General features: G+C 43.8%; 1 protein-coding gene across 6 annotated transcripts in view; it reads left to right on the top strand.

Annotated features, from left to right (window-relative positions):
• The window catches only part of LOC140204863 (TRIO and F-actin-binding protein-like), a 301,234-nt gene that overhangs the window by 33,201 nt on the left and 240,221 nt on the right, over nucleotides 1-27,812 (top strand). For all 6 annotated transcript variants that reach the window (XM_072271741.1, XM_072271739.1, XM_072271738.1 and 3 more), the window contains exon 2: nucleotides 7,025-7,146. In XM_072271741.1, coding sequence (XP_072127842.1) covers nucleotides 7,025-7,146 — 122 coding nt within the window. The remainder of the gene's footprint in view (nucleotides 1-7,024; nucleotides 7,147-27,812) is intronic.

Genomic DNA, 27,812 nt, shown 5'->3' with positions numbered 1-27,812 from the left:
CCTAAGCAGCCTGCTCCCTATCTGAGGCCGACTACTGGTCCCAGGATCCTCACCCAGGAGAAATGTTGCATCCAGTCTGTGCAGAGCCCTATACGGATCTTCAAAGGAAAATCCCTTGCACTCTGCTATACCCCAGAGATGACAGGGGTGGTCAACACAATCTCTCGTGGTGGTAACAGCTGCCTCCCTTTGCAGTTCCCATACACTGCCCCTCCCCATTTGATTTTACCAGTGAATCTATTTAGAGTTTTAATCTATTTGCTATAACTAATGCTTTAAAGGTCTAAATAGCGTTGTAACTAATTTATCAAGTTCATGTAATGCCCATTGTTGGATACATTGTACAGCTCAATGTAAAACAAGTTCTTTGTATAAAACCTTGGCTGATTTTTCCCATACTAAGCTTAGGAATCTCATAGACTGTCATGGAGTTGCAGCGTAGAAACGGTCTATCCAGTCCGAACTCTACCCATTATTTTACACCGATCCTTCATTAATTCTATTTTATTCACCCCACATTTCCACCAACTCCCCAGGTCTCTTCCCTGAGAAGCCAGAGCAGTAGTATTGCTCATAATCAGCATTTCATGTAGCTCCTGTATAGGCTGCTGCCGGGCCAACCTATTGTTCCAGGCACTGCAGGTGCCATGAGAGGGCAGTGGCCAGGTGGATCATATCTCCACTCTATTTCCAGAGTTATACAGTGCTTTGCAAAAGTCTTAGGAACATAATATATAGCTTGGGTGCCCAGGACTGTATTTGGCAATGTGCAACAGAGAACAAGTTTGTAAAATATGGCAGGAGCAAAGGTTGTTGGGCGCGTGGCTAAGTGGTTAAGGCGCTCGCCTAGTGATCTGAAGGTCACTAGTTCGAGCCTTGGCTGAGACAGCGTGTTGTGTCCTTGAGCAAGGCACTTAACCACACATTGCTCTGCGATGACACCGGTGCCAAGCTGTATGGGTTCCTTCCAAGGTGCAAGTCCATGGTCTCACGAGACTAACAGATGCCTATATGCTCATTACTGTATATACTGGAAAAATTAAAACCCAAATAAATTTTCTGGAGCCTTGCGTTCATTTTCTGGCCCTGGGTATTGTCCTCGCGCTGAAAAAGGCCGTGATGCTCACTATTTGATCCATACTCTGTGGCCACTTTATTAGGTACACCTGTACACCTGCTCATTAATGCAAATATCTAATCAGCCATTCATGTGGCAGCAACTCTATGCATAAAAGCATGTAGACATGGTCATGAGGTTCACTTTTTGTTCTGACCAAACATCAGAGTGAGGAAGGAATGTGATCTAGGTGACTTTAACAGTGGAGCGATTGTTGTTGCTGGATGGGGTGGTTTGAGTCTCTCAGGTCTCCTGGGATTTTCACGTACAACAGTTTCTAGAATTTACAGAAAATGGTATGACAAACAAACAAAGGAAAATCCAGTGAGCAGTAGTTCTGTGGTGAAGCAGGTCAGACGAGAATGGCTGGACTGTCTCGAGCTGACGGGAAGGTGACGGTAACCACGCAGTACAACAGTAATCTGCAGAAAAGCACCTTTGAACCCACAACACATCGAACCTTGAAATGGATGGGCTACAGCAGCAGAAGACCACGAGCATCCGTTTAATAGCCAGTTCGTCAGGTACCAGAGGTACCTTATAAACTGGCCACTGAGTGTATCTTCAGGAATTGGATACACCAGCAATGTCTACATTAACTGCCCAGCCCTCATTGCACTTGAGAAGGTGGTGTTGAACTGCCTTCCTGAACTGCTGTAGTCTTTGTAGTGTTTGTATTCACACAGTGCTGTTGGGTATGGAGCACCAGGATTCATCCCCAGTGACAGTGAAGGAGAAGCAGTATGTTTTCACTTACTGCCTGTTACACCGCTGGTGTTTAGGGCAGCAGTGAAGGTCTTCCATCTATGGTGGTGTTCAGGGCTTCCTTCATCATGTCAATAGTTCCTCTCGGTTTCCACTACTGTCAGAAACACAAGTCCCGGGTGGAGACTCAGGAATACCGTCACAATCAGATTTGGAAGGATTTGTCATTGCTGTTTCCGTAACAATTATGTTTTACCAGTCAGGGTCGTTAGCTCTGAGCTGAACCCCCAAACCTGGAGGACCGGTGGACCACTCTCAGTTTGTCCTCTACCCTTTGACCTGTTTGGCATGGGTGACCCTACCAAGGGCTGAAGCATAAAGCCCTAACTCCAGGAAACAGAACTCTCCGGGTTATTGAGGCAGGCAAGTCCCCAAGCCACAACAAGGTTGTTGGTCCTCTTGAAGGAGTATATTTTCAAGCACTGGTAAGCTCAGACTGCTTTCTACTTTCTACAGTGACCTGTCGTGGATCAAAAGTAGGCGGTATAAGGCCAAGGGCCAATAAATCCAGTGGGCCATCTCTGTTCGAAGTGCTGTACACGTGACTCTCACTACCTCAGACAGCTGAGATGAAGATGCCGATGTTGGGTAAGAGTACAATGGAGAGGAAAGCAAGGATAAGGGTTATCCAGGAAAAGGTAGGGACCTCGTGCAAAGCCAAAAGAACTGAAGGTAGTGAAAAACATCAACAAAGCTAGACCACACTCAGAGTATTGTGAGCAGTTTTGGGCCTCTTATCTAAGAAGGGATGTGCTTGACTTTGGACAGAGTCCAGAGGAGGTTCACAAGGATAATCTCATGATTGGCGGCAAGGTAGCACAGAGGTTAGCACAATGCTTTACAGTACAGGCAACCAGGGTTTAATTCCTGTCACTGCCTGTAATTTGTCTGTTCTCCCCGTGACTGCATGGGTTTCCTCCGGGTGCTTCCGTTTTCTCCCACAGTCTAAAGACGTATCAGTTGGTAGGTTAATTGGTCATTGTAAACTGTCCCACGATTAGGCTAGGATTAAATCGAGGAATTGCTGGGCGGTGTGGTTTAAAGGGCCTATTCTGCACGGTATCTCAATCAATACTTTATACTTTATTGTCGCCAAACAATTGATACTAGAACGTAAAATCATCACAGCGATATTTGATTTTGCGCTTCGCACTCCCTGGAGTACAAATTGGTAGTAAATATTAAAAATTTAAATTATAAATCATAAATAGAAAATGGAAAGTAAGGTAGTGCAAAAAAAACCGAGAGGCAGGTCCGGATATTTGGAGGTTACAGCCCAGATCCGGGTCAGGATCCATTCAGCAGTCACAGTTGGAAAGAAGCTGTTCCCAAATCTGGCCGTACGAGCCTTCATGCTCCTGAGCCTTCTCCCAGAGGGAAGAGGGATGAAAAGTGTGTTAGCTGGGTGGGTCGTGTCCTTGATTATCCCGACAGCACTGCTCCGACAGCGTGTGGTGTAAAGTGAGTCAAAGGACGGAAGGTTGTTTTGTGTGATGTGCTGTGCTGTGTTCACGATCTTCTGCAGCTTCTTCCGGTCTTGGACAGGACAACTTCCATACCAGGTTGTGATGCACCCTAGAAGAATGCTTTCTATGGTGCATCTATAAAAATTAGTGAGGGTTTTAGGGGACAACCCAAATTTCTTTAGCTTTCTCAGGAAGTAAAGGCGCTGGTGGGCCTTCTTGGCAGTGAACTCTGCTTGGTTGGACCAAGTCAGGTCATTTGTGATATTGACCCTGAGGAACTTAAAGCTTTTGACCTGTTCCACTTGCGCACCACCGATGTAAATTGGGTCGTGCGGTCCGCTACTCCTTCTGAAGTCAACAACCAATTCCTTCGTCTTGCTGACGTTGAGGGATAGGTTATTGTCTTCGCACCATGCACCAGGTTCTTAATTTTCTCTCTGTACTCAAACTTATCATTACTCGAGATATGGCCTACAATTGTTGTGTCATCAGCAAACTTACATATTGAGTTTGATGGAAACTTGGCTACACAATCATGGGTGTACAGTGAGTACAGCAGGGGGCTGAGTACACAGCCTTGTGGGGCACCGGTGCTCAGAGTGTTTGTAGAGGAGAGCTTGTCCCCTATTTTTACAGCCTGGGTCCTGTCTGTGAGGAAGTTGAAGAATGAATGAATGAATGAATAAATAAATAAATAAATAACCCTGGCAGTGAAAGGGTTAACATATGTGGAGGTTTTATGGTTCTGGGCCTGTTCACACTGGAGTTTAGAAGAATGAAGGAGAATCTCATTAAAACCTACTGAATTATGAAAGGTCTAGATAGAGTGGACATGGAGGAGATGTTTCCTATAACGGGGGAGTCTAGGACCAGAGGGCACAGCCTCCGAAAACAAGGATGTCCCTTTAGAACAGAAATGAGGAATTTCTTTAGCCAGAGTGTGATGAAGCTGTGGAATTCATTACCACAGATGGCTATGGGGTCAAGTCATTGGGTATATTTCAAGTGGAGGTTGATAGGTTCTTGATTCGTCAGAGCATCAAGGGAGAAGGCAGAAGAATAGGTTTGAGAGGGATAATAAATCAGCCATGATGGGATGATGGAGCAGACTCAATGGTCCAAATGGCCTAATTTTGATCCTATTTCTTATGGTCTAAATAAGTATTGGAAGTACCTCAGTTTAAATGGAAGGCTTATCCATATGGAAGCTTTGCCACAAATTGGTGAATGATTGGCCTTTAGTTGTAAGAGCCTTGTGTGCAAAGACCTTGCCTGGTGCCAGTTCACCTCCTGTTGGGTTTAGGCTTCAATACTGAACCTGCGGAAATAACCAAGTTGGTTGAACAAATACCTTAACATGAAGCCTTATCATGTTGATGCGCTTCATGGTGGATTGGTTTTGTAATGCTGGCCCTTTGGCAGCTATTAATTGTGTAAGCAATTACTCATTGAATAAAACACCAAGGGAGGTTCAGAACTGCATGTGCAATGTCAAGGTTAGGAGATGAAGACGAGAAGCAGTTACTGAAAAGGGAGGTTCACAGGAACAATTTCTCGCAGAGTGCAGTGAACCTCCAGAGTAGTCTCAGCCCCAGCAGGCTGCCGACACACACGACATCCTGCAGATGTTGGATCATCAGGGATGTTTATGGAGCAGATCAACTTCTTGAAAGGTCAGGTAATTGGAGCTTGTGTGGAACTGGCACAGGAGGAGTGATGGTCATCCCTGATCTTGGTGGAAGGTAGAGCTGGTTTGAGGGCTGGCGTGGCTACCCCTGCTCCTATTTTCTGATGTCCTATGGCCTCCCTCAGTAACTGCAACACCTAGGACTGAAGGATGCTCCACCAACCAATCAATACTCCTTCAATGGGGCAACTAGACCAGGCCAGTGACCAGGAGTGATGTCCAAGTTTACTGTGTCTAACTTGTGTATAGCTTGTGTTTGGGAGACTGTCGGGTTGGATCTTCCTGCTGAGGTGGGGATGCAGGCATCTTCCTGCCATGTGGGAACTCAGTTCATAGCCACCTCTCTGTCCTCTGGACTGTTCAAGCGCCATGCTGTAAGCTGGGGGAGGAGCCGTACTGCCTCTATGATACAGTGAATATGCCAACATGTATCACAAGGATAATTGTGAAACAACATTTGACAACCAAGCCACAGAGGAGATTAAGTCAATTGCTGCAACACACACAAGATGCTGGAGGAACTCAGCAGGTCAAGCTGCATCTATGGAAAAGAGGATAGTCGATGTTTCAGGCCGAGACCCTTCAGCAGGACTGGGTCCGAAACGTTGACTGTTTACTCTTTTCCATAGATGCTACCTGGGCCTGCTGAGTTCCTCCAGCATTTAGTGTGTGTTGCTTGGATTTCCAGCATTTGTGGATTTTCTCTTGTTTTGATTAGGTCAATTACTGGCATAATTAAATAAGTAAGTTTTAAACGACAGCTTGACAATCTAAGTCTGAACTTGGAGAAGACCAAGGAAGTGCTGGTGGACTTCAGGGAGGTGCAGATGAACCATCCCCCTCTGCGAATGCGTGTCTCCTCTGTAGAGAGAGTTAAGTGCACCAAGTTCCGGGAGTTCACATCACGGATGACCTCACCTGGTCCCTCAATGTCAGCTCCCCGAACAAGAAGGCACAGCAGTGTTTCCACATCGGAAGGAGACTGAGGCAAGCGAGTCATACTGCCCCCCCTCCCCGCCCCTCCCCATCTTAACTAAATTTTATAGGAGTACTCTTGATAGCGCCCTGACAAACTGCATCTCCATCTGGTGTGGGAACAGCCGAACATCAGCCCGGAAGTCCCTACAAAGGATTGTGAGAACGGCCAAGAGGATCACAGGGGTCTCCCTACCATCCATTGGGAACAATTATCAGGAGCACTGCATACGCAGGGCCCTTAGTGTTTTCAAGGATCCCTCCCATCCATCCAGCATCCTCTTTCACTTTCTACCATCAGGCAGGAGACTCTGATGCATAAAGACAAGAACAGTCAGGATGTGAAACAGTTTCTTCCCTCAGGCCAATAGCTGTCTGATCTCCCTGCCGCCTCACCATTCGAAGTGTTCTGTGCCTTACAGTATGTAATTTATGCACTTTAGTTTATTTATGTATAATCCAACTGCAGATTTCATCCTTACTTTCATAAGTTATTGTGTGTTATGTGTACTACAATGCTCCCTGGTCTGGAGAAACGTCTCATTTGACGGTATACATGGGTATAGTCCAATGACAGTAAAGTTGACTTAAAGGTGGAAATAAATTTCAGACAAGAGGTTTGAGAAAGCGTTTCAGGCTTGGGTGGCTGAAGGCACAGCTGGCAATTGTGCAGGGATTAAACCTGAGAACCGATTATATGGGAGGCGTGAAGGAGGCTACAGAGCTAGACAGGGCTGAGGAATGGAAGGGTTTGGAAATGTGGTGAAATACTTTCCACTTGCTGCAAGACCAAGTGCTGATGCAGTGTAGGGAGGATGGAGGTGAGGGGTGAACCAGATAGGCTGCAAGTTGCGAGTTGCACAGTCGAATTTGGGTCAACTCTGCAGTGGAGGCCACATCAAAGGCCGTTGAACAGACCAAGCAGTGGGGTAATGGGAGGGGAGGCTGGTGTGATGGAGGCGCAGATTGGCTGTCGACAGCTCTCATGCAGATTTTTTCTGTCTGATTGTTTAGCTGCAGTATGGCGGTCCCGGCCCGAACCTGCACACCAGCGCATTTAAGGAAGGGGGTCCGCACTTCATTTCTCCAGACTGGAATCTCTACTGTGGAACCAGCCCCGAGGAGGTGACTGCCAGGTAAAGGGATCCCGGGAACTTGGATGGTCACTCCTAGGGGACGGAGAATGTGACCTTACATTACCTGTGATCAGTAACTCCCGAGTGCTGCTGATGGCTGACCTACTGGTCCTGCACAGAGGGGTAGTGGCCAGGCGAATCGTGACTTCACGGTTAATGTTCACAAGAGATTCTGTAGTTGCTGGCAATCCAGCCAACACACACAACATTCACACAGGCAGCTTGTATTGTTGTTGTTCCTTTTCGCCGTTTCCGAAGCGTTTGTCTGTTTATTACGAGGCTGAGTTGCTATCTCAACGCTCAGTCCAGCACAAATGGAAAACATGCAAGGGGCCTGCCGGATTCGAACCTGGGACCATTAGCCTTGGAGTCCGGTGCTGATACCACCACACCACCAGCCGGCTAGACATCATCTATGGAGGGGAATAAGCAATAAACATTTCAGGCCGAGACCCTTCCCCAGGACTAAAAGGGAAGGTGGAAGGGGCCACTGTAGTAGAGGTAGGGGGAAGTGCTACAAGCTGGCAGGTGATAGGTGAGGGGGAAGGTTGGGTGAGTAGGGGAGGGGAGGGGGATGAAGTGAGAAGCTGGGTGGTGCGAAGTTGAAGAGGTAAAAGGCTGAAGAAGGAATCTGTCCACGGTTATGTACTCTGCAAAACTGCTACTCAAATTTTCGTGAGGTTGCCGTCATCTTCCGGCTCTGAGTAATTGGCTTAGTATTGTCGCACAGCTGGTGGTGCAGTGGCATCAGCACTGGACTTCAAGGCAGAAGGTCCTGAGTTCAAACCCAGCCGGGTCCCAACCTGGGCAGCAGCAGTATCTGTGCGGAAGAAAGGCCTGGCAATCTACTTCCGTATCGTGCCATGAAAACCCTGTGGACCCCATGGTCCATGAGGTCACAAAGAGTCGGGCTCGACTTAACGACTGAGCGGCAACAACAAATTGTTTACACGTACCGAGGTACATTGAAAGCATTGTTTTGCTTGCTGTTCATGCCGTTTCAAACTACATCAAGGTAGTACAAGAGAAAAGCAATGACAGAATGCAGAATAAAGTGTTAGAGTTACAGGGAAAGTTATCAACGGCTGTGACAAGGTGGATTTAGAGTGGTAGAGAATGGTTATAACAGTCATGACTCTTTATATATTTTCAGGACTGGGAAGGCCTGTGTTTATTGTTCACCTCCTAACTGTTCTTCAGAAGGTGGAGGTGAGCTGCCTCCTTGACCCAGTGCAGTCCCTCCGGTAAATATGCTCCCATATGTTGGGGAGGGGGTTCCAGGCCCAGTAACAGTTCTCAAGTCGGGGTGGTGCACATCTAGAGGAAAGCCTGCAGCTTCGCCCCTGTTCCTCTTGGAGGAAGGACTTGTGGCTTCAGGAGGTGCTGTCAGGGGAGCCCCTGAGATTAACTGCAGCGCAGTTTGTAGATGGTGCACTCTGCAGCCACTCTGTACCGATAGTGAAGGAATGGACATTTAGGGTGATAGGTTGCGTGCCATCAAGCGGGCTGTTCTGTCCTGGATGGCGTCCACCAGGGTTGGTGAACCCATGGCTCATGTCCCCAAGTCGGCACAAAAACTTTGTGGGCACGCTGCCACTTCTCAATTCTTCATACCTTGCACATTATAAAAAGATACATGATGGTTATCTTCTCTTCTAAATGAAGCAGCAAATGATTTCTTTTACAGCCTGAGAGCACTGAGGTGTTTTCACAGGAAATGTTTCATGCCGGCTTGGCATCAGCTGGATGATTGTGAGACCAAGTGAAAGGTTTTGAAATCCTCTCAGACCCAGTGTGCACATCAGTATTTGGTTACAATAACAAAACTATTTAGAAATGATGTTATTTTTCAATTGTCATATTAAAATATTAATAATTTTTGAACTGTTTTTCTAAAATGCTTCATTTGTCTCAATCTCTGTTCTACTTTTATTAATAGTAAAACAATTAATGGCATATATAAGCAACAGGACTCATCGTTTTTCCTTAACAAAAGTCCATAATTATTGTAACTAATTCATTAATCAATGAGAATCTCTGCTTGAAATTACCATGGCATGTGAGAGAATTTTATCGGAAGTTATGGCCAGTCTGGGCACACACTGTCAAAAAGGTTCGCCACCCCTGGCCGACCTTCTTTAATATTGCAGCTGTACACAGCTGGGCCAGTGGAGAATGTTCCACCCTGGTGCTGACTTCTGCCTTGTAGGAGATGGAAAGGCTTTAGGTTGTCAGGAGGTAAGTCATTATTCACAGGGTACTCAATCTTTGACCTGACTTCTCACAGGGTACCCACCCTTTGACCTGCTTTTGTAGTTGTATTATTTGTCTGGCTGGTCCAATTGCTTTTCTTGTCGGTGAAGCTAGGATGTTGATGATGGAGGGACTCAGCAGTCATAACTCCACAGAGTTTCTGGGGTAGGTGGTGACATTGTCTCTTGTTGGACTTGGTCAATGCCTGGCACCTTCTTGGCGTGAACACTACCTGCCACTGATCAGCCATTGCTTGCATATCGTCGGTGTCCTATTGCGTGCAGGTATGGACTGCTTCAACTTGCTGAGGGGATGTGAATTGAATCAAACGTTGTGCAAACATCAGCACAGATCCCACTTTTGACCTTCAGATGAAGCAGCTACAGATGGCTGGGTCCAGCTCACCGTCCTCAGGAACTCTTGCAGAGGAGGAGAAGATGATGGCGCGACAGCAGCGCGCGCGGCCACTTCAGTGATGATATCTGTTATCTGTCAAGTAGGGGGCCGTGCACAATCCTGATTTGATGGAGACAGATGTGAGAGTACAGAGGAACATCTGGAAAACTTCTGAAATGCCCGCTTCGCTGCCACTGCTGCTGTGTGGTAACCAGAATCTCCGGAGCAGAAGGCCCCGAATCCTGGGCTTTGCGTGTTTCAGCGGCTGGGGCTAGGTCGAAGGCGCTCGGCAGAGGATGGCGCTCGGGAGGCTGTATCGGAGGGGCTGGTCGGAGGCTCGAAGTTTTCGGCCGGATGGACTCAGTGTCGGCTGTGGTCGGCTGCTTCCAAGGCATCGGCAAGTTGACGGTGCCTGGAGGTTTATGGCAGGGAGTTTCTCCCTTTTGCCGCTCGCTATCGGGGACTCGGGAGTCGATTGACTCGGAGACTTTTGAGACTTTTTTTACCGTGCCCATCGTTTGTTCTTCATCAGATTATGGTATTGCTTTGCACTGCAGTAACTATATGTTATAATTATGTGGTTCTGTCAGTGTTTGTCTTTGGTTTGTCCTGTTTTCTGTGATATCACTCTGGAGAAACATTGTATCATTTCTTAGTGCATGTATGCGTTTCTAAATGACAATAAAAGAGGACTGAGTGTTCTCATAATCTAAAAAAAAGTAATGTCCCAGGGTCAGAACCAGAGCCAGGTTCGATATCACTGCCATATGTCGTCGCATTTGTTGTTATGCACAGTAGTGTATTACAATACATAGTGATAAAAATGTAAATTACAGTAAATATATTTTAAAACTTAAATAAGTTGTGCAAAAAGAGAAGCAAAAAAGTAGTGAGGTAGTGTTCATGGGTTCAATATCTATTCAGAAATCAGATGGCAGGGGGGAAGAAGCTGTTCCTGAGTCACTGAGTATGTGCCTTCAGGCCTCTGTACCTCCTCCCTGATGGCAGCAACGAGAAGAGGGCATGTCCTGGGTGACGTGGGTCCTTAATGTTAGATGCCGCCTTTTTGAGGCATCGCTCCTGGATGCTGGGGAGGCTAGTGCTCATGATGGAGCTGGCTGAGTTTACAACTCTCTGCTGCTTATTTCAGTCCTGTGTAGTGCCCCCCCCCCCATACCAGATGGTGATGCAGCCAGTTAGAATGTTCTCCATGGCCCACAGCCCACCACCCCGAGCACGGACAACCATAGCCATTTTGTGTGACACCTCCAGCCACTCGAGTGTTAATTCCTTTGACGCAGATTGACTACAGTTTTACCAGGATATCTTAATGCCTATTGCACACTCATGTGCTGCCGTGATATCAAGGCCTGATTCATTGTTCAAGGTAGTTGTCATGGGTGTATAGTACATACCCAGGGTAGAAATACCATGAAAATTAGCCTTTTGCAGCATCAGCACAGTACATTGCAAACATAACAAACATAAATTACATCAGCCTAAATTAACATAAAATTATACATGCATGACAAAATAAACAAGACTAAACATGATGCATTATGCAGGTTCTGGGTGAAAAACTCTGGGCAATCGGGGTGATATAGTCTGGGCAATCGGGGTGACATAGTCTGGGTAATCGGAGTGATATATTCTGGGCAATCGGGGCAATACAGTCTGGGCAATCGGGGCGATACAGTCTGGGCAATCGGGGCGATACAGTCTGGGCAATCGGGGCGATACAGTCTGGGCAATCGGGGTGATACATTCTGGGCAATCGGAGCGATACAGTCTGGGCAATCTGGATGATATAGTCTGGGCAATCGGGGTGATATAGTCTGGGGGATCTAGGTGATATAATCTGGGCAATCGGGGTGATATAGTCTGGGGGATCTAGGTGATATAGTCTGGGCAATCGGGGTGATATAGTCTGGGCAATCGGGGTGATATAGTCTGGGCAATCAGGGTGATATAGTCTGGGCAATCTGGATGATATAGTCTGGGGAATCGGGGTGATATAGTCTGGGGAATCTGGGTGACATAATTTGTGGAATCTGGGTGATATAATCTGGGGAACCTGGGTGATATATTCTGGGGAATCGGGATGATATAGTCTGGGGAATCTGGGTGACATAATCTGGGGAAGAATGAGGGTTTCAGAAACACGAGAATTCCTGAAGATGCTGGGAATGTAGAGCAATTCATACAAAGTGCTGGAGGAACTCAGCAGGTCAGGCAGCATCTATGGAAAAGTGTAAACAGTTGATGTTTCAGTCCAAGTCCTGATGAAAGATCTCTGCCAGAGATGTTGACTGTTTACTCTTTTCCATAGATTCTGCCTGGCCTGCTGAGTTCCTCCAGCATTTTGTGTTTGTTGCTAAGAACAAGGGCTTTTCAGGCTGCTTCAATAACTGATGGCAGTGGGGAACAAGCTGTCGTTGGGCCTTGCGGGGTGAGTCTTTAGCCTCCTGTTCCTCCTGCCTGGTGGCAGCAATGAGAAGAAGGCACGGTCTGGATGGGTGGGTGGAGGGGGTCCCTGATGATGGACGTTGTCTTCCTGGAATGTCGCTTCTTGAAGATACTCTTACGCCGGGATCATCATCCCACTGTTGCATTTTGCTCTCTCCTCCATTGTTGGGCCTTGTCCACGTTTAGACCTGGGACCCCGTGGTTCTGGTGTAACTGTCACTAGAGTGGGGGTTCCCAACCTGGAGTCCACAGATCCTTCGGTTAATGGTAGGGGTCCATGGCATGATAAAAGATTGGGCACCCCGCATTAGAGAGTAGTTCATTGCTAAGTACAGACTGTTGACGACAGCTTCCATCCGTGCTGATGATTGAGAGTAGGCGAGTCAGGAAGTAGTTCATGAGCATTTGCCCTGCTCTTTAATCTGCTATCTAACTACCTAAATTAGTTTCAGAACCTCACTTGTATTAGTTCTTGTGTGAACCACTGGGTTTTAACTCTTTCCCCCTCTTTAGAATGCCCTGCAACTGTTTTTGAGATCTTGACCCAAGCACCAGGGAGGTAACAAACCATGCCTGATTTACACCTCTGGCCACAGAAGTCCCTGGGTGAAGGGTAATGAGATCAGGTAGTAGCATCTGCCACTGTTGTATTCATGACAGACCCTCAGAAATGAACAATACGTCATTACGTCCCGGCCTAATGTCTCCTCTCTTGCTCCCTGACAGGTTTTGTCCATTTTATCATTTCTGTCTCTAGTGATGTTTCCGTTTCTGCCCTACTGGCGTTAAGTGTGAGGCGTTCTAGTGTGGTGTAAAAGTAGAGAGACAGGATATATTTACTTTTAGCTGTGAGGGGATTTAGTGTTTGTGTCCTGACACATGAATCAGTGAAGGTTAATGGGTAACCAAGCTGGCAGCCGACTGGTTTGTTTTCCTTTACTATAAGAGGACCTGAGGAGAAGGATAAAGACATCTTGGCAGGAGTTGTAGAGACCCTGGCTGGACTGTAGCAGGAATATTGCTTACAGGTCCCTTTCCCTAAGGGTGAGTTTACTTGCAATGGGCCAAATGCAGCCAAAGTTCACCAGATTGATTCCTGCAAAAGGGGAACCTTCCTAACAGGAGGGAGCAAGCAGGCTGCCTGATCCTCTCGAGCTTAGAAGAGAGGTGACCCATTGATGCAAAATAAAGTTCTTGCTGGCCTCGACGGGGTAGATGCTAGGACGATGCTTCGTCTGACTGGAGTGCCTGTCTCATAATCAGGGCAGATAAGAAGGAATGTATATACCCAGAGGGTAGTGAGTCCTTGGAATTCTCCACTCCTGGGAACTGCAGATATTCATTTGGTTCATTACATTGGAGAGAGTTACGGCAGCTGTGTAGCTTAGTGGTTAGCGTTAGGCTGTTATAGCTCTAGTGACAGGATAGGTCCGAGTCAGCATGGATTTACGAAGGGGAAATCGTGCTTGACTAATCTTCTGGAATTTTTTGAGGATGTAACTATGAAAATGGACAAGGGAGAGCCAGTGGATGTAGTGTACCTGGACTTTCAGAAAGCCTTTAATAAAATCCCACATAGGAGAATAGTGGGCAAAATTAGGGCACATGGTATTGGGGGCAGAGTACTGACATGGATTGAAAATTGGCTGGCTGACAGGAAACAAAGAGTAGCGATTAATGGATCCCTTTCAGAATGGCAGGTGGTGACCAGTGGGGTACCGCAGGGTTCAGTGCTGGGACTGCAGCTGTTTACAATATACATTAATGATTTAGATGAAGGGATTAAAAGTAACATTAGCAGATTTGCAGATGACACAAAGCTGGGTGGCAGTGTGAAATGTGAGGAGGATGTTATGAGAATGCAGGGTGACTTGGACAGGCTGGGTGAGTGGGCGGATGCATGGCAGATGCAGTTTAATATGGATAAATGTGAGGTTATCTACTTTGGTGGTAAAAACAGGAAGGCAGATTATTATCTAAATGGAGTCAAGTTAGGAAAAGGGGAAGTACAACAAGATATAGGTGTTCTTGTACATCAGTCACTGAAAGCAAGCATGCAGGTACAGCAGGTAGTGAAGAAAGCTAATGGCATGCTGGCCTTCATAACAAGGGGAATTGAGTATAGGAGCAAAGAGGTTCTCCTGCAGCTGTACAGGGCCCTGGTGAGACCACACCTGGAGTATTGTGTGCAGTTTTGGTGTCCAAATTTGAGGAAGGACATTCTTCCTATTGAGGGAGTGCAGTGTAGGTTCACAAGGTTAATTCCCGGGATGGCGGGACTGTCATATGTTGAAAGGTTGGAGCGATTGGGCTTGTATACACTGAAATTTAGAAGGATGAGAGGGGATCTGATTGAAACATATATTAAGGGATTGGACACGTTGGAGGCAGGAAGCATGTTCCCGCTGATGGGTGAGTCCAGAACCAGAGGCCACAGTTTAAGAATAAGGAGTAGGCCATTTAGAACGGAGTTGAGGAAAAACTTTTTCACCTAGAGAGTGGTGGATATATGGAATGCTCTGCCCCAGAAGGCTGTGGAGGCCAAGTCTCTGGATGCTTTCAAGAAAGAGATGGATAGAGCTCTTAAAGATAGCGGAATCAAAGGTTATGGGGATAAGGCAGGAACTGGATACTGATTGTAGATGATCAGCCATGATCACAGTGAATGGCGGTGCTGGCTCAAAGAGCAGAATGGCCTACTCCTGCACCTATTGTCTATTGTGACCGGGTTTCAATTCCACTACTATCTGTAGAGAGGTTGTGGGTCCTCCACACTTCAAAGACATACAGGTCAGCAGGTGAACTGGTCACATGGGTGTAATTGAACACGGTGGGCTTACTGGGCTGGAAGGGCGTGTTATCGTGCTGTATTTCTAAATAATGTGCTCTCGGATATTGGGAGAAGGAAGGACGAAGAGAAAAGAATGCATATAGATAAAGTGTTGAGGTTTGCACTCAGTCATGATCCTGTTGGATGCAGAATTGGTATGAGGGGCTGAATGGCCAACTCCTACTTCCTGTATTCCTACATTCTGCCCTTTACACCCAGAGGGTACCATGTTCTGTGCCTTCCTTCAGAGCAGAGTGGTCTCTCATTGTCCCCATTGACAGCAGACTCTGCCCAGTATCCCAGCTAAAGGACCTTCATCCCTGTGTGCCTGAACTTGGGTTTGGGCTTCAAATGTGAAAGTGTGGTCTTTACTGATCCTGCTGCTGGCAGCCTTCCCTTAACCCCAGCGCGTGGTAAATTAGCTGTGCTCTGTTGCCAGCCTCTCATCTTCCCCTGAACTACGCAGTGATAGTATTGTATTTACTTAGAGATGCAGGACGGTGAGAGCCCACACTGCCCAGTTCCGATTCAGGTTCTTTTATCACACGTGCGTGGAAAGATACGGAGAAACGCACCACTTGCATCAACAACCAACACGGCCGAGGACATGCTGGGGACAGTCCGCAAGTGTCGCCACACGTCCTGGCACCAACATAGCGCGCCCGCGGTATGCCCATGTGACCGTTAGCCTACTAACCCATATATCTTCGGAATGTGGGAGGGAGCCAGAGTACCTGGAGACAACCCACACGGGCTCAGGGAGACGTACAGACTCCTTACAGACAGCGAAGGAATTGAACCAAGGTCGTCAGTGTGGTAACAGCGTTACGCTAATCTTCATGCAAACACGCCACCCTGAAAGTAGTTTCAGTTTGCTACCATCCCTGGTAGAGTTTTACAGTGTATTATTAGTAATACTCCAGCTTCACTCAGCCAGTTCTGGGATCAAACCAGACGTTCTGCACTGATTGACACTGAGGTTGGAAGTGATGGTGACTGGAAGGATGTTTTCTGCAAGAATCAGCTTAATCTTGAAGTAGGACAGTTGGGGTTCTTATTCTAACCCTGCTTCACATTCCATTCAATGAGCTTCCAATGAATATGTTAGTTTTTTTTCAAGGCATCCGCTAGTCTCGTGAGACCATGGATTTGCGCCTTGGAAGGTTTCCAGGGCGCAGGCCTGGGCAAGGTTGTATTGAAGACTGGCAGTTGCCCATGCTGCAAGTCTCCCCTCTCCGTGCCACTGATGTTGTCCAAGGGAAGGGCACTAGGACCGATACAGCTTGGCACCAGTGTCGTCGCAGAGCAATGTGTGATTCAGTGCCTTGCTCAAGGACACAACGCGTTGCCTCAGCTGAGGCTCGAACTAGCGACCTTCAGATCACTAGACCGACGCCTTAACCACTTGGCCACGTTAGTTAGGCATCAACATTATTGTTGCTGGCGGGATCTGGCTTTGTACTGGATGGATGCCTCAACACTCACCTTTGCAGCTTCGGAGTGATTGTACCTGGGCAGCTCGGTAGTGTAGCGGTTAGCACCAGCCGTAAGAACGATTCCCGCCACCGCCTGCGAGGAGCCCCGTGACTGTGTGGGCTTCCCAGGCACTCCAGTTGCCCCCTACATTCTGAAAGACCCACGGTTTGGGTTCGTGAGCTGTAGGTGTGCCATGTCGGCGCCAGGAGCAAATGACGCATTTTGATGCACGTGTGCTGAAGAAAGCTAACCTCTCGGGAAAATTTCGAATGGTCAGCTCAATGCAGCATGCGCATCTCTTTGGGAAGACTTGAGTTGTTAGTGGTGGGGTGGGGTGACCCCCTTTTGGGTCAGAAAGCTGTAGGGTAACTCTGGAGGTCTTCATGAATTGGTGAGGGTGGAGAAGGTGTTTCACGGTCAGAGACAACAAGGTGAGATCACCTCCATTGTACTGCTTGGAGATTGTTGAGGAAATGGGTATCACTATCACAGGGAATGGTGAACGTTGCATTTTTAAATTTTAATTTTTATTCCTATCTATCGACCTATCCTGTCTGTCTAACTCTCCTGTCTATCTATCTATCTATACATCTCACCTATCTATCTTGTGTATCTCTCTTCCCTCTCCCCCCATCTTTTAAATCTACTCCTCAGCTTTTTTACTGCAGTCCTGCGGAAGGGTCTCGGCCCGAAACGTCGACTGTACTGTTTTCCATAGATGCTGCCTGGCCTGCTGAGTTCCTCCAGCATTTTGTGTGTGTTGCTTGGATTTCCAGCACCTGCAGACTTCTCTTGTTTCTCCTATCTATCTATCCACCTCTCCAAGCTATTCTATTGACATACAGCGTGGAGTAGATGCCTCAGGCCCGTTGAGGCACACCGCCCTGATTTCACCCCCGCCTAATCACAGGATAGTTTACAATGACCAATTAACCTACTGACCGGTGCGTCTTTGGATTGTGGGAGGAAACCGGAGCACCCGAAGGAAACCCACGCGGTTACGGGAAGAACGTACAAACTCTTTACAGGCAGCAGCGGGAATTGAACCTGGTTCGCTGGTACTGTAAAGCGTTGTGCTAACCAGTACACTACCGTGACACCCCAAAGGGATACTTTAAGGGTACGCTAGGTAAATTCAAGAAGTGGAGTGAGAATGGAGATGGAAAAGGATGAAGGGGCCATGGAGGATAAACACTGGCACAGATTGAATGGCCCAATTCTGTAATGTACTGTTCACGTAATTCTGAGATATAATAATAATAACTTATTTACAGAGCACTTTTCATACAGAGGATGTAGTGCAAAGTGCTTTACAATGGGATAAAGTGCAAACTTGCAAATAAAATATAAGCATGAAAGTAAAAGAGAAAAAGATGTTAGTTAAAAGCAGCGGTTAAATAAATAGGTTTTGAGTTGGTGTTTAAAAGTGTCAATGGAGTCGGCAACCCTTATAGTTTCAGATATTGAATAATGTGTCTTTCTGTTAGTAACGAGACACATGAAGATGAACCGAGGAGATACGTGGAATAGAAGGAGCAATGTGGGTACAGCATTATGCTTTCCTAGGGGATATTGACACAAATATGAAATACATAAAGGTATTTACTAATCATATAAACTACTCAAAGAGTAACGCACCATTACCTCAGTTCTCCTCCATCCTCAGACTGCAATCCCCCCCCTTCCTCTGCCACCAAGCCCAATACTATTGGAGGATGGAGAGAGGATCCAGCACTGACAGAGACACACTCAAAGAACAAATGGGCAAATAGACGCCAGCAGGAAAAAGGGGATTAATTGTAGGGAATAGAATGAAAGAGGGAGGCAAGCTGACATTATTTTCTTCCCTTGGTGTGCCTTTTGACCCAGAATGTTCAAAGTAAATGTTATTATCAAGATTCAAAGATTCAAGATTCAAAAAGCTTTATTGTCATTCTGACCGCACATCAGCTCTGCAGGGCAGAATGAGACAGCATTCCCCAGGAGCAGTGCAATCATATCATAACAAATGCAACACTAAATAATAAACATAACAATAAATAGTAAAACACAACAGCCACATGTCAGTTAAAATCAAGTTATAAGTGTCCAGTGCAAGTTAAAAGTGTCCAAAGCAGAGTCAGGTAGAGCAGCTATTTAGCAGTCTGACTGCCTGTGGAAGGAAGCTGTTTAGTAGCCTTGTGGTTTTAGTTTTGATGCTCCTGTAACGTTTGCCTGATGGCAGAAGAACAAACAGTTCATAGAGCGGGTGTGAGGGGTCTTTAATGATGTACCGTGTCTCCTGGAGGCATCGACTCTGAAAGAGGTCTTGGACAGAAGACAGGGAGACCCCAATAACCTTCTCTGCTTCCCTAACCACCCTCTGCAAGGCTTTTTTGTCGACAGCACTGCAGCTGGAGTGCATATACAATCCTGAGATTCATTTACTCAGCAAATCTACAGAATAGTAACTAACAGGATCAATGAAAGATCGACAGTGCAAAAGACAACAAACTGAGCAAATGCGAATATAAATAACGAGATCATGAGAAAACGAGGCAAAGAGTCCTTTTTTTAAATATAATTTTTATTGAGTTTTCTTCCCCCCCCCCCGATATATACCCCTACCAGAGAAAAAAAATAAAAGAAAGAAGAAAGAAGAACTGCCTGAATATTGGAAGGTTTCCACATGCCCCATGGGATTCAAAATAAATTTAGTATATTTATTTATTACTTTCCCCAAGGGACCAACATCTTTATCATCAGAGCAACTAAATATGCCATCCTATCTTTTGTAAATAAGGGCGCCAAATATTCAAAAATGTATCATATTTATCTCTTAAATTATAAGTAATTTTTTCGAGTGGAATACAACTAGACATTTCATTGTTCCAACGATTCATACTTAAATAGGAATCCGATTTCCAAGTAACTGCTATAGCCTTCTTGGCTATTGCCAATGCAATTTTTATGAATTCTTTCTGATATTTATTCAGTTTAAGTTTCGGTCTTATCCCTTCAATATCACCTAATAGAAATAATACAGGGTTATGTGGAAGTTGAGTTCCAGTAACTTGTTCCAATAAGACTCCTAGATTTATCCAAAAAGGTTGAATTTTAGAACAAGACCAAGTAGAATGTAAGAAAGTACCAATTTCTTGATTACATCGAAAGCATTGATCAGATAAGTTTAAATTTTATCTATTTATTTTTTGCAGCGTAATATATAATTGGTGTAAAAAATTATATTGTACTAATCTAAGTCGAACGTTTATTGTATTTGTCATACTGTCAAAACATAGTCTTGACCAATTTGTTTCATTAATATTAATATTCAGATCTGTTTCCCATTTTTGTTTTGACTCGTGGATTCCTTGTTTAATTGTCTGTTTTTGAATCAATTTATACATAAAAGAAATAAATTTTTAAATTTTTCCTTTTTGAATTAAAATTTCAATTTCATTGGGTTTTGGCAAAAACATTGTTTGACCCAGTTTGCCTTTTAAATAAGCCCTGAATTGGAGGTAACAAAAGAAAGTGTTATTTGATATTTTATATTTATTCTTTAGTTGTTCAAATGACATCAATATACCTTGTTCATAACAGTCTCCTATACATCTAATCCCTTTTTGGTACCAATTATATAAAAGTTGATTATCCATTGTAAAAGGAATAAGTCTGTTTTGGAACAAAGGTCTCCTTGCTAATAAAGATTTCTTTATTTCATTATCAACATTTATCTTATTCCATAGATCAATCAAATGTTTTAATATAGGAGATTCTTTCTTTTCCCGTATCCATTTAGATTCCCATTTATATATAAAACCTTTGGGTGTATTTTCTCCTACCTTATCTAATTCTATTCTAATCCATGCCGGTTTTCGTTCATCAAAGAAATATGCAATAAATCTAAGCAACACACATCAAAGTTGCTGGTGAATGCAGCAGGCCAGGCAGCATCTGTAGGAAGAGGTGCAGTCGACGTTTCAGGCCGAGACCCGTCGTCAGGACTCTTCAGGAACGCAGGGTCTCGGCCTGAAACGTCGACTGCACCTCTTCCTACAGATGCTGCCTGGCCTGCTGCGTTCACCAGCAACTTTAATGTGTGTTGCTTGAATTTCCAGCATCTGCAGAATTCCTGTTGTTTGCAATAAATCTAAGTTGATTTGCTTTCTAATAATTCTTAAAGTTTGGAAGTTGTAACCCTCCTAACTCAAATTTCCATGTCAATTTTTCCAGTGATATTCTTGACATCTTTCCTTTCCAAAGAAATTTTCTCACATATTTATTTAACTCTTGAAAAAATTTCTGTGGCAATTGTATTGGTAATGTTTGAAACAAATACTGTAATCTAGGAAATATATTCATTTTTACAACATTGACTCTACCCACTAATGTTATTGGTAGTATCATCCATTTGTCAAGATCTTCTTGAATTTTTTTCAATAGTGGTAAATAATTAAATTTATATAAATTCTTTACATCATTATCAAGTCTTATACCTAAATACTTTATACCATTTACCAGCCATCTAAATTGGGTTGCTAATCGACATTGGCTATGGTCTCCTTTAGTAAGAGGTAAAATTTCACTTTTATCCCAATTTATTTTAAACCCTGATACTTTCCCATATTCATCCAATCTAGAAGGTAATTTATGTAATGAATGCTGTGGGTTTGTTAAGTAAATCAAAACATCATCAGCAAATAGGTTAATTTTGTATTCCTCCTGATTAACTCTAAAACCCTTAATATCTGGATCAATTCTAATTAGTTCTGCTAATGGTTCTATCACCAATACAAATAAAGCAGGTGATAATGGACAACCTTGTCTAGTTGACCTTTTTAACTGGAATGGTGTTGAAATTTGACTATTTGTCACTACTTTAGCGTTAGGGTTAGTATTTAATGTTTTAATCCAGTTTATAAAAGGTGTTCCTAACCCATATTTTTCTAATACTTTAAATAAAAAATCCCATTCCAATCTATCAAATGCTTTTTCTGCATCCAAGGCTACTACTATACTCATCTCCTCCCTTTTTTGTGCTAAATGAATTATACTGAGTAGCCGAGTTACATTATCTGCCAATTGGCAAAGAGTCCTTAAGGTGAGATAATTGATCGTGGGAACATTTCAATGATGGGTCAAGTGAGTGTAGTCCTTTTATTCGAGAGCCTGACGGTTAAGGGGCAACAACTGTTCTTGAACCTGGTGGTGTGAGTCCTGAGGCTCCTGTACCTTCCAACTTGTTCCTTTGTATTCCAACGCTGATGGAAAATACTGTACATGACTACATGCTGATTTATGTCCTTTACTCACCCCTGCTTGTGTGCTGCTCGCCAGCTTCATCACCCCGATTATGATGTCACGGTGTCCTCACTGTAACCTGCAGCTCTGGCCTGAGCAGTCTCAGCAAGCTACTTCTCAGCACCGTACCAGGTGGACACCACAATGGAGATTGCTCCGATTGTGAGACAGATACTATCAGGAGGGAATTACCAGGGCTGGTGGTGCCACTCACAGCTCGGTCAATGTTAGTGGCCAGAATCAGTCCTGGTCTCCGTACAGAATAGCTTAAGGTAAGTTCTAGATTCCTACATTCATACTTCAGGGAAGGGGGGGGGATCATGTGTTTGGAGAGGGTGCTAGAGAATTCAGTGATGAGGAGAGACTTATGTTCCATAAAATAAGGATAGCTAAGGGGGAGCTTTGCCGGAGATATTTAAAATTATGAGGTATGTTCATAGCATTGAAAGGTAGAAACTGTTTCCACTGGTAGGAGGGCCAGGAACCAGGGGATTTAAGTTAAACTGGAGGAGGAATGAGGAGATCTTTTTATTACAGTGAGCTGTTGTTCAATGGCCTTGAATGGAAAATCCTACAAAAAGTGGTGGATATGGCCCAGACCCTCACGGGTAAAGCCCTCCCCACAATTGAGCACATCCACATGAAACACTGTTGCAGAAAAGCAGCATCCGCTGTCGGGAGCCCCCACCATCCACCAAGGTCATTCTCTCTCCTCGCTGCTGCCATCAGGGAGAAGGTACAGGAGCCTCAGGACTCTCACCACCAGATTCAGGAACAGTTACTACCCCTCAACCAATAGGCTCTTGAACCAAAAGTGTAACTTCACTCAACTTCACTTGCCCCATCATTGAGATGTTCTCACAACCTATGGACTTTCAAGAACTCTTCATCTCATGTTTGAATATTTATTGCTTATTTATTTATTCATTCATTCATTCATTCATTCTTGATTGATTGATTTATTTATTTATTATTGTTATTTATTTATTTTTGTGTTTGCAATTTGTTGCCTTCTACACTCTGGTTGAAAGCCCAAGTTGAGCAGTCTTTCATTGATTCTATTATGGTTATTATTCTACAGATTTAGATTATGAAGACACGTAGTCCCCTTTTATTGTCATTTAGTAATGCATGCATTAAGAAATAATACATTATTTCCTCTGGTGTGATATCACAAAAACAGGACAAACCAAGACTGAAAAAACTAACAAAACCACATAATTATAACATATAGTTACAACAGTGCACAATACCATAACTTGATGAAGAAGTCCGTGAGCACAGTAAAGTTCAAAGTTTCTCAAATGTCCCACATCTCACGCAGACGGGAGAGGGAAGAAAAACTCTCCCTGCCATGCCGACCACAGTCCGACTCTGAGTCATCCGAAAACTTCGAGCTCTGATCAGCTGTCCGACACCGAGTACTGAGCGCCATCTCTGTCCGAGCGATTCGACCTCTTTCTCGGTTGCCAAAAGCAGGCAGGGCCGGGGATTTTGAGGCCTACCCTCCGAAGGATTCCTGACCACACAGTAACGACAGCAGCGGACAGGTGTTTCAGAAATTTCTCCAGATGTTCCTCTGTGCTTTCACGTCCATTCTCCATCAAATCAGAATTGTCCAGTTATTGAGTATGCCCACAAGAAAATGAATCTCAGGGTTGTATATGGTGACGTACATGTACCTTGATAATTAATTTACTCTGAACTTTGTTGTAAACTAGAATTAACTAGCTGGAAGGTAAAAGCAGAAGAGTTTCAGATGGAGCTGCACTAATAATTTTCAACAAGAGCTACCTAGACTTCCCTGAGATTTCACAGGATATGTCTTCTATGTTAGATACTCCCATTACCACTGATGAGATTAAGAACGTTATTTCCTCTATGAACCTGGGGAAAGCTCCTGGCCCTGATGGGTTTACCGTAGAATTTTATAAATGTTTTGCACCTTCATTAATCCCTTGGTTCTGTAGGGTTTTCGAGGCTTCATTAAAACTTGGTAAACTTCCTGAATCTTTTAATAGAGCGTCAATCTCTCTAATATTAAAGAAGGATAAAGATCCTGCTCAATGTGCATCTTATAGACCAATATCTTTATTAAATGTTGATTCTAAAGTTTTTTCTAAGTTATTAGCAAATAGATTAGAAAAAGTACTTCCTTTTATTATTTCGGAAGACCAAACTGGTTTTATTAAAGGTCGTTACTCTTTTTATAACATTCGCACACTGTTAAATATTGTTTATACCCCCTCACAAAATGTTCCTGAGTGTGTTATCTCTTTAGGTGCTGAGAAAGCTTTTGATAGAGTAGAATGGCCTTACTTACTTAAGGTGCTTGAAATGTTTAATTTTAGCTCGAAATTTATATCCTGGATCAAACTGTTATATCATTCTCCTGTGGCCTCGGTCCGTACTAACTCTCTAAGCTCACCTTTTTTCCCTCTTTTTCGAGGTACTCGACAAGGGTGTCCTCTTAGTCCTTTATTATTTGATATTGCATTAGAACCTCTTGCAATTGCCATTCGAGAATCTCCAAATATTACTGGGATAACTCAGGGCTTAAAGTCCCATAAAATATCACTCTATGCTGATGACTTACTTTTATATATTTCTAATCCTCAAAAATCCATCCCTGCTGTTTTAGAGTTATTAGCACAACTTAGTCTCTTTTCAGATTATAAATTAAATCTTAGTAAGAGTGAACTTTTCCCGATTAATAAACAACTTCCCTTATATCATAACTTTCCATTTAAATTGATTAATAATCATTTTTCATATCTTGGGATTAAAATTACTTGTAAATATAAAGATTTATTTAAGATTAACTTTTTACCCTTAATTGACCATATTATTCAACTTTCATCTAAATGGTTTCCTTTATATTTAACTTTGATTGGTCGTATTAATGCAGTTAAGATGTTTTTTTTGCCAAAATTTCTATATATATTTCAGGCATTACCAATCTTTGTTCCAAAATCTTTTTTTGATAAAGTTGACTCAAAAATTTCTTCATTTATTTGGCAAAATAAAAACCCGAGACTGGGTAAAATACATTTACAGAAAGCTAAGAGAGATAGAGGTTTAGCATTACCTAACTTTAGATTCTATTATTGGGCAATTAATATTCGACATATGAAATTTTGGTTACTTGACCAGGATATACTATCCATTCCTAAATGGGTAGCATTGGAATTACAATCTGTTCAGGGCTATACACTTGGCTCTATTTTAGGTTCCTCTCTTCCTTTTGATTTGAAACACCTCAAACAGGTATCTAACCCGATAGTTAAATATACCTTATGTATTTGGTTTCAATTCAGAAAATTTTTTGATCTTAACCAATTTGGGCTAGCGATTCCTATTTTAGGTAACATATTTTTTCCTCCCTCTTTTACGGATCGTGCTTTTCAAATTTGGAAGACTAAGGGTATTTCACGGTTTTTGGATTTATTTTTAGATGGTTCCCTTATGTCTTTTGAACAATTATCTAATAAATATAATTTATCAAAAATACATTTTTTTAGATATCTTCAAGTTAGAAATTTCCTAAGTACTATACTTTCTTCTTTTCCAATGCTTCCTCCTACATACATTTTAGATACTATAATTAATCTTAATCCATGTCAGAAAGGTGCATCGGCTATGATTTATAATATTATTATGAAACTTAGGAAAGCTCCATTTGATAAGATTAGGGTAGATTGGGAACAGGAATTGGGTTCTATCATCTCCGTGGATGACTGAGGGCAGATTTTACAATTAGTCAATATTTCCTCTATCTGTACTAAACATTCCCTAATTCAATTTAAAGTTGTTCATAGAGCACATATGTCCAAAGATAAATTAGCTCACTTTTATTCTCTTATTAATCCTTTTTGTGATAGATGTCTGGGGCAGATAGCCTCTTTAACTCATATGTTTTGGTCTTGTCCTACTCTGGAAACTTTTTGGAGAGACATTTTTAATATTATCTCCAAGGTATTGAATATAGATATTTCTCCTCACCCTATTACTGCTATCTTTGGACTACCTAAAATTTCCAGTAATCTTTCTCCTTCAGCCCGTAGAATGATTGCATTTCTTACTTTAATGGCGAAAAGATGTATCTTACAACATTGGAAAGAGCTTAATGCTCCAACTACCTTTTTTTGGTTTTCTCAGACGATACTATGCTTGAATTTGGAGAAAATTAGAAGCAATCTTTATGATTCCTCACTTAAATTTGAACAGACCTGGAGATCTTTTATTCAATATTTTCATTTAATGTAATTTTTTTTCTCCTCTTTTTTTGCTCCATATTTATATACCCTTCTTGTTTCTTTTACTGTTTTTAATGGAAGTCGGGATTGAGGACGTGATTTTAAGTTTTTTAACTCTGCTTGGTTCCAAGTTAGCCCATTGCTTTGCTTTGCTTTTAGTTAGTTGCACGGTGGTTTTTTTGGGGTTTTTTTTTCCTTTTCTCTATTGATATATATATAAAAATTAGTATACTATTATGTTACCTTAGTATGTTATGTTTAAATTACATTGCTTGTATCATTTTTTTTTGTATTAATATCTCCTGTAATTTTATTATATTCTAACAGTGTATTAGTGCCTATATGGCTTACCTTTTTGTATACTTATTCAATAAAAAGATTTAAAAAGAAAGAAAGAAAGAGCTGCAGATGGGGACTAATCTGCTTGCTGCAAAGCACAGTCAGCAAACAGCTTCCTTCCCTGCTGGTTCTACAAAAGCTGTCAGAGTCAGAATCAGGCTCATTGTCACTGATGTATGCTGTGAAATTTGTGGTGTTTTGGTAGCGGTACAGTGCAATACATAAAAAGAAAGATACGAAAAGTTAAATAATAAATATCAAAATAAGATAAATAGAGGAAAAAGCGAGCAGAATAGTGAGGGAGTATTCATAAGACAGAGGAGAATTAGGCCATTCAGCCCATCGAGTCTGGTCCTTCATTCCATCATGGCTGATTTATTTTCCCTCTCAACCTCCTTCTTCTGCCTCCCCCCTCCCCACCCCATAATATTTGATGCCCTGGCTAATTAGGAACCTATTAACCTCCGCTTTAAATATACCCAATGACTTGGCCTCCACAGCCATGGCGATGAATTTCACAGGGTCACCAGCCTGTTCACGGTTTCATGGACCGCTCGGAAAGCTGTCTGAAGGTGAATAAGCTACACCACCTCCATTTACCGAGCTGACGCACATTAGGCCTGCACATAACCGACGTTGCAGGCTCATATCGGTGCAGTTTTGAATGGGTTGTGATTGTAAGCTTTCATCCGCTTTGACCCACTTGCAGTATTGCAGCGTGTGACGAGCCCGGCAGGATGTCCAGAGGACAAGCTGAGATGCGGGTTGGCACATCGGAGTGGAGCCACTGGCTCTCGGCACCAGAGACCCGGGTTCAGACCCGAGCTCCAGGGCCGTGTGTGTGGAGGTTGCTCCTCCTCCCTGTGGCCCTGTGGGTTTCTACGTGTCATCCGGTTTCCTCCCACATCCCAGAGATGTCTGAGTTGTGGTCGTAGAGGCATAGAGCAAGGCAGCCCAGAGGCAAGCCCTTTGGCCTATCTAGTCCATGCCAGACTATAGCCCTGCCTGCTTCTTGGTCACCATAAGTTGTCTGTAGTGTGTGGGTGAGTGGTAGAATCTGGGGGAAGTTGATGGGAAGTTGGGGAGAGTAAAATAGGACGGGTGTAGGATTGGTATGAGCTTGCTGGAATGCATGAGCTCTGTGGGCCGAAGGACCGATTTCTGTGCTGTCTCCCTCCACGATTTTGTGCTCCTGCCACAGACGACAGCGGCTCTGACCTCCTTTGCTTGCAGATCACTTTGGAAGCAGGTGATGGGGCCCGCCACTGGGCTTGCATTGTCACCGAGGGCCTGGGCTCAGGAGAAGGAGATTCATCAGCCACGTGCATGCAGAGCAGTCTTCAGTACAGACCCGGCGATGGCAG

This window comes from Mobula birostris, chromosome 11 (genome assembly GCF_030028105.1).
Source record: "Mobula birostris isolate sMobBir1 chromosome 11, sMobBir1.hap1, whole genome shotgun sequence".
Lineage (NCBI taxonomy): Eukaryota > Metazoa > Chordata > Chondrichthyes > Myliobatiformes > Myliobatidae > Mobula > Mobula birostris.
This window is presented reverse-complemented; position numbering and strand designations above follow the sequence as displayed.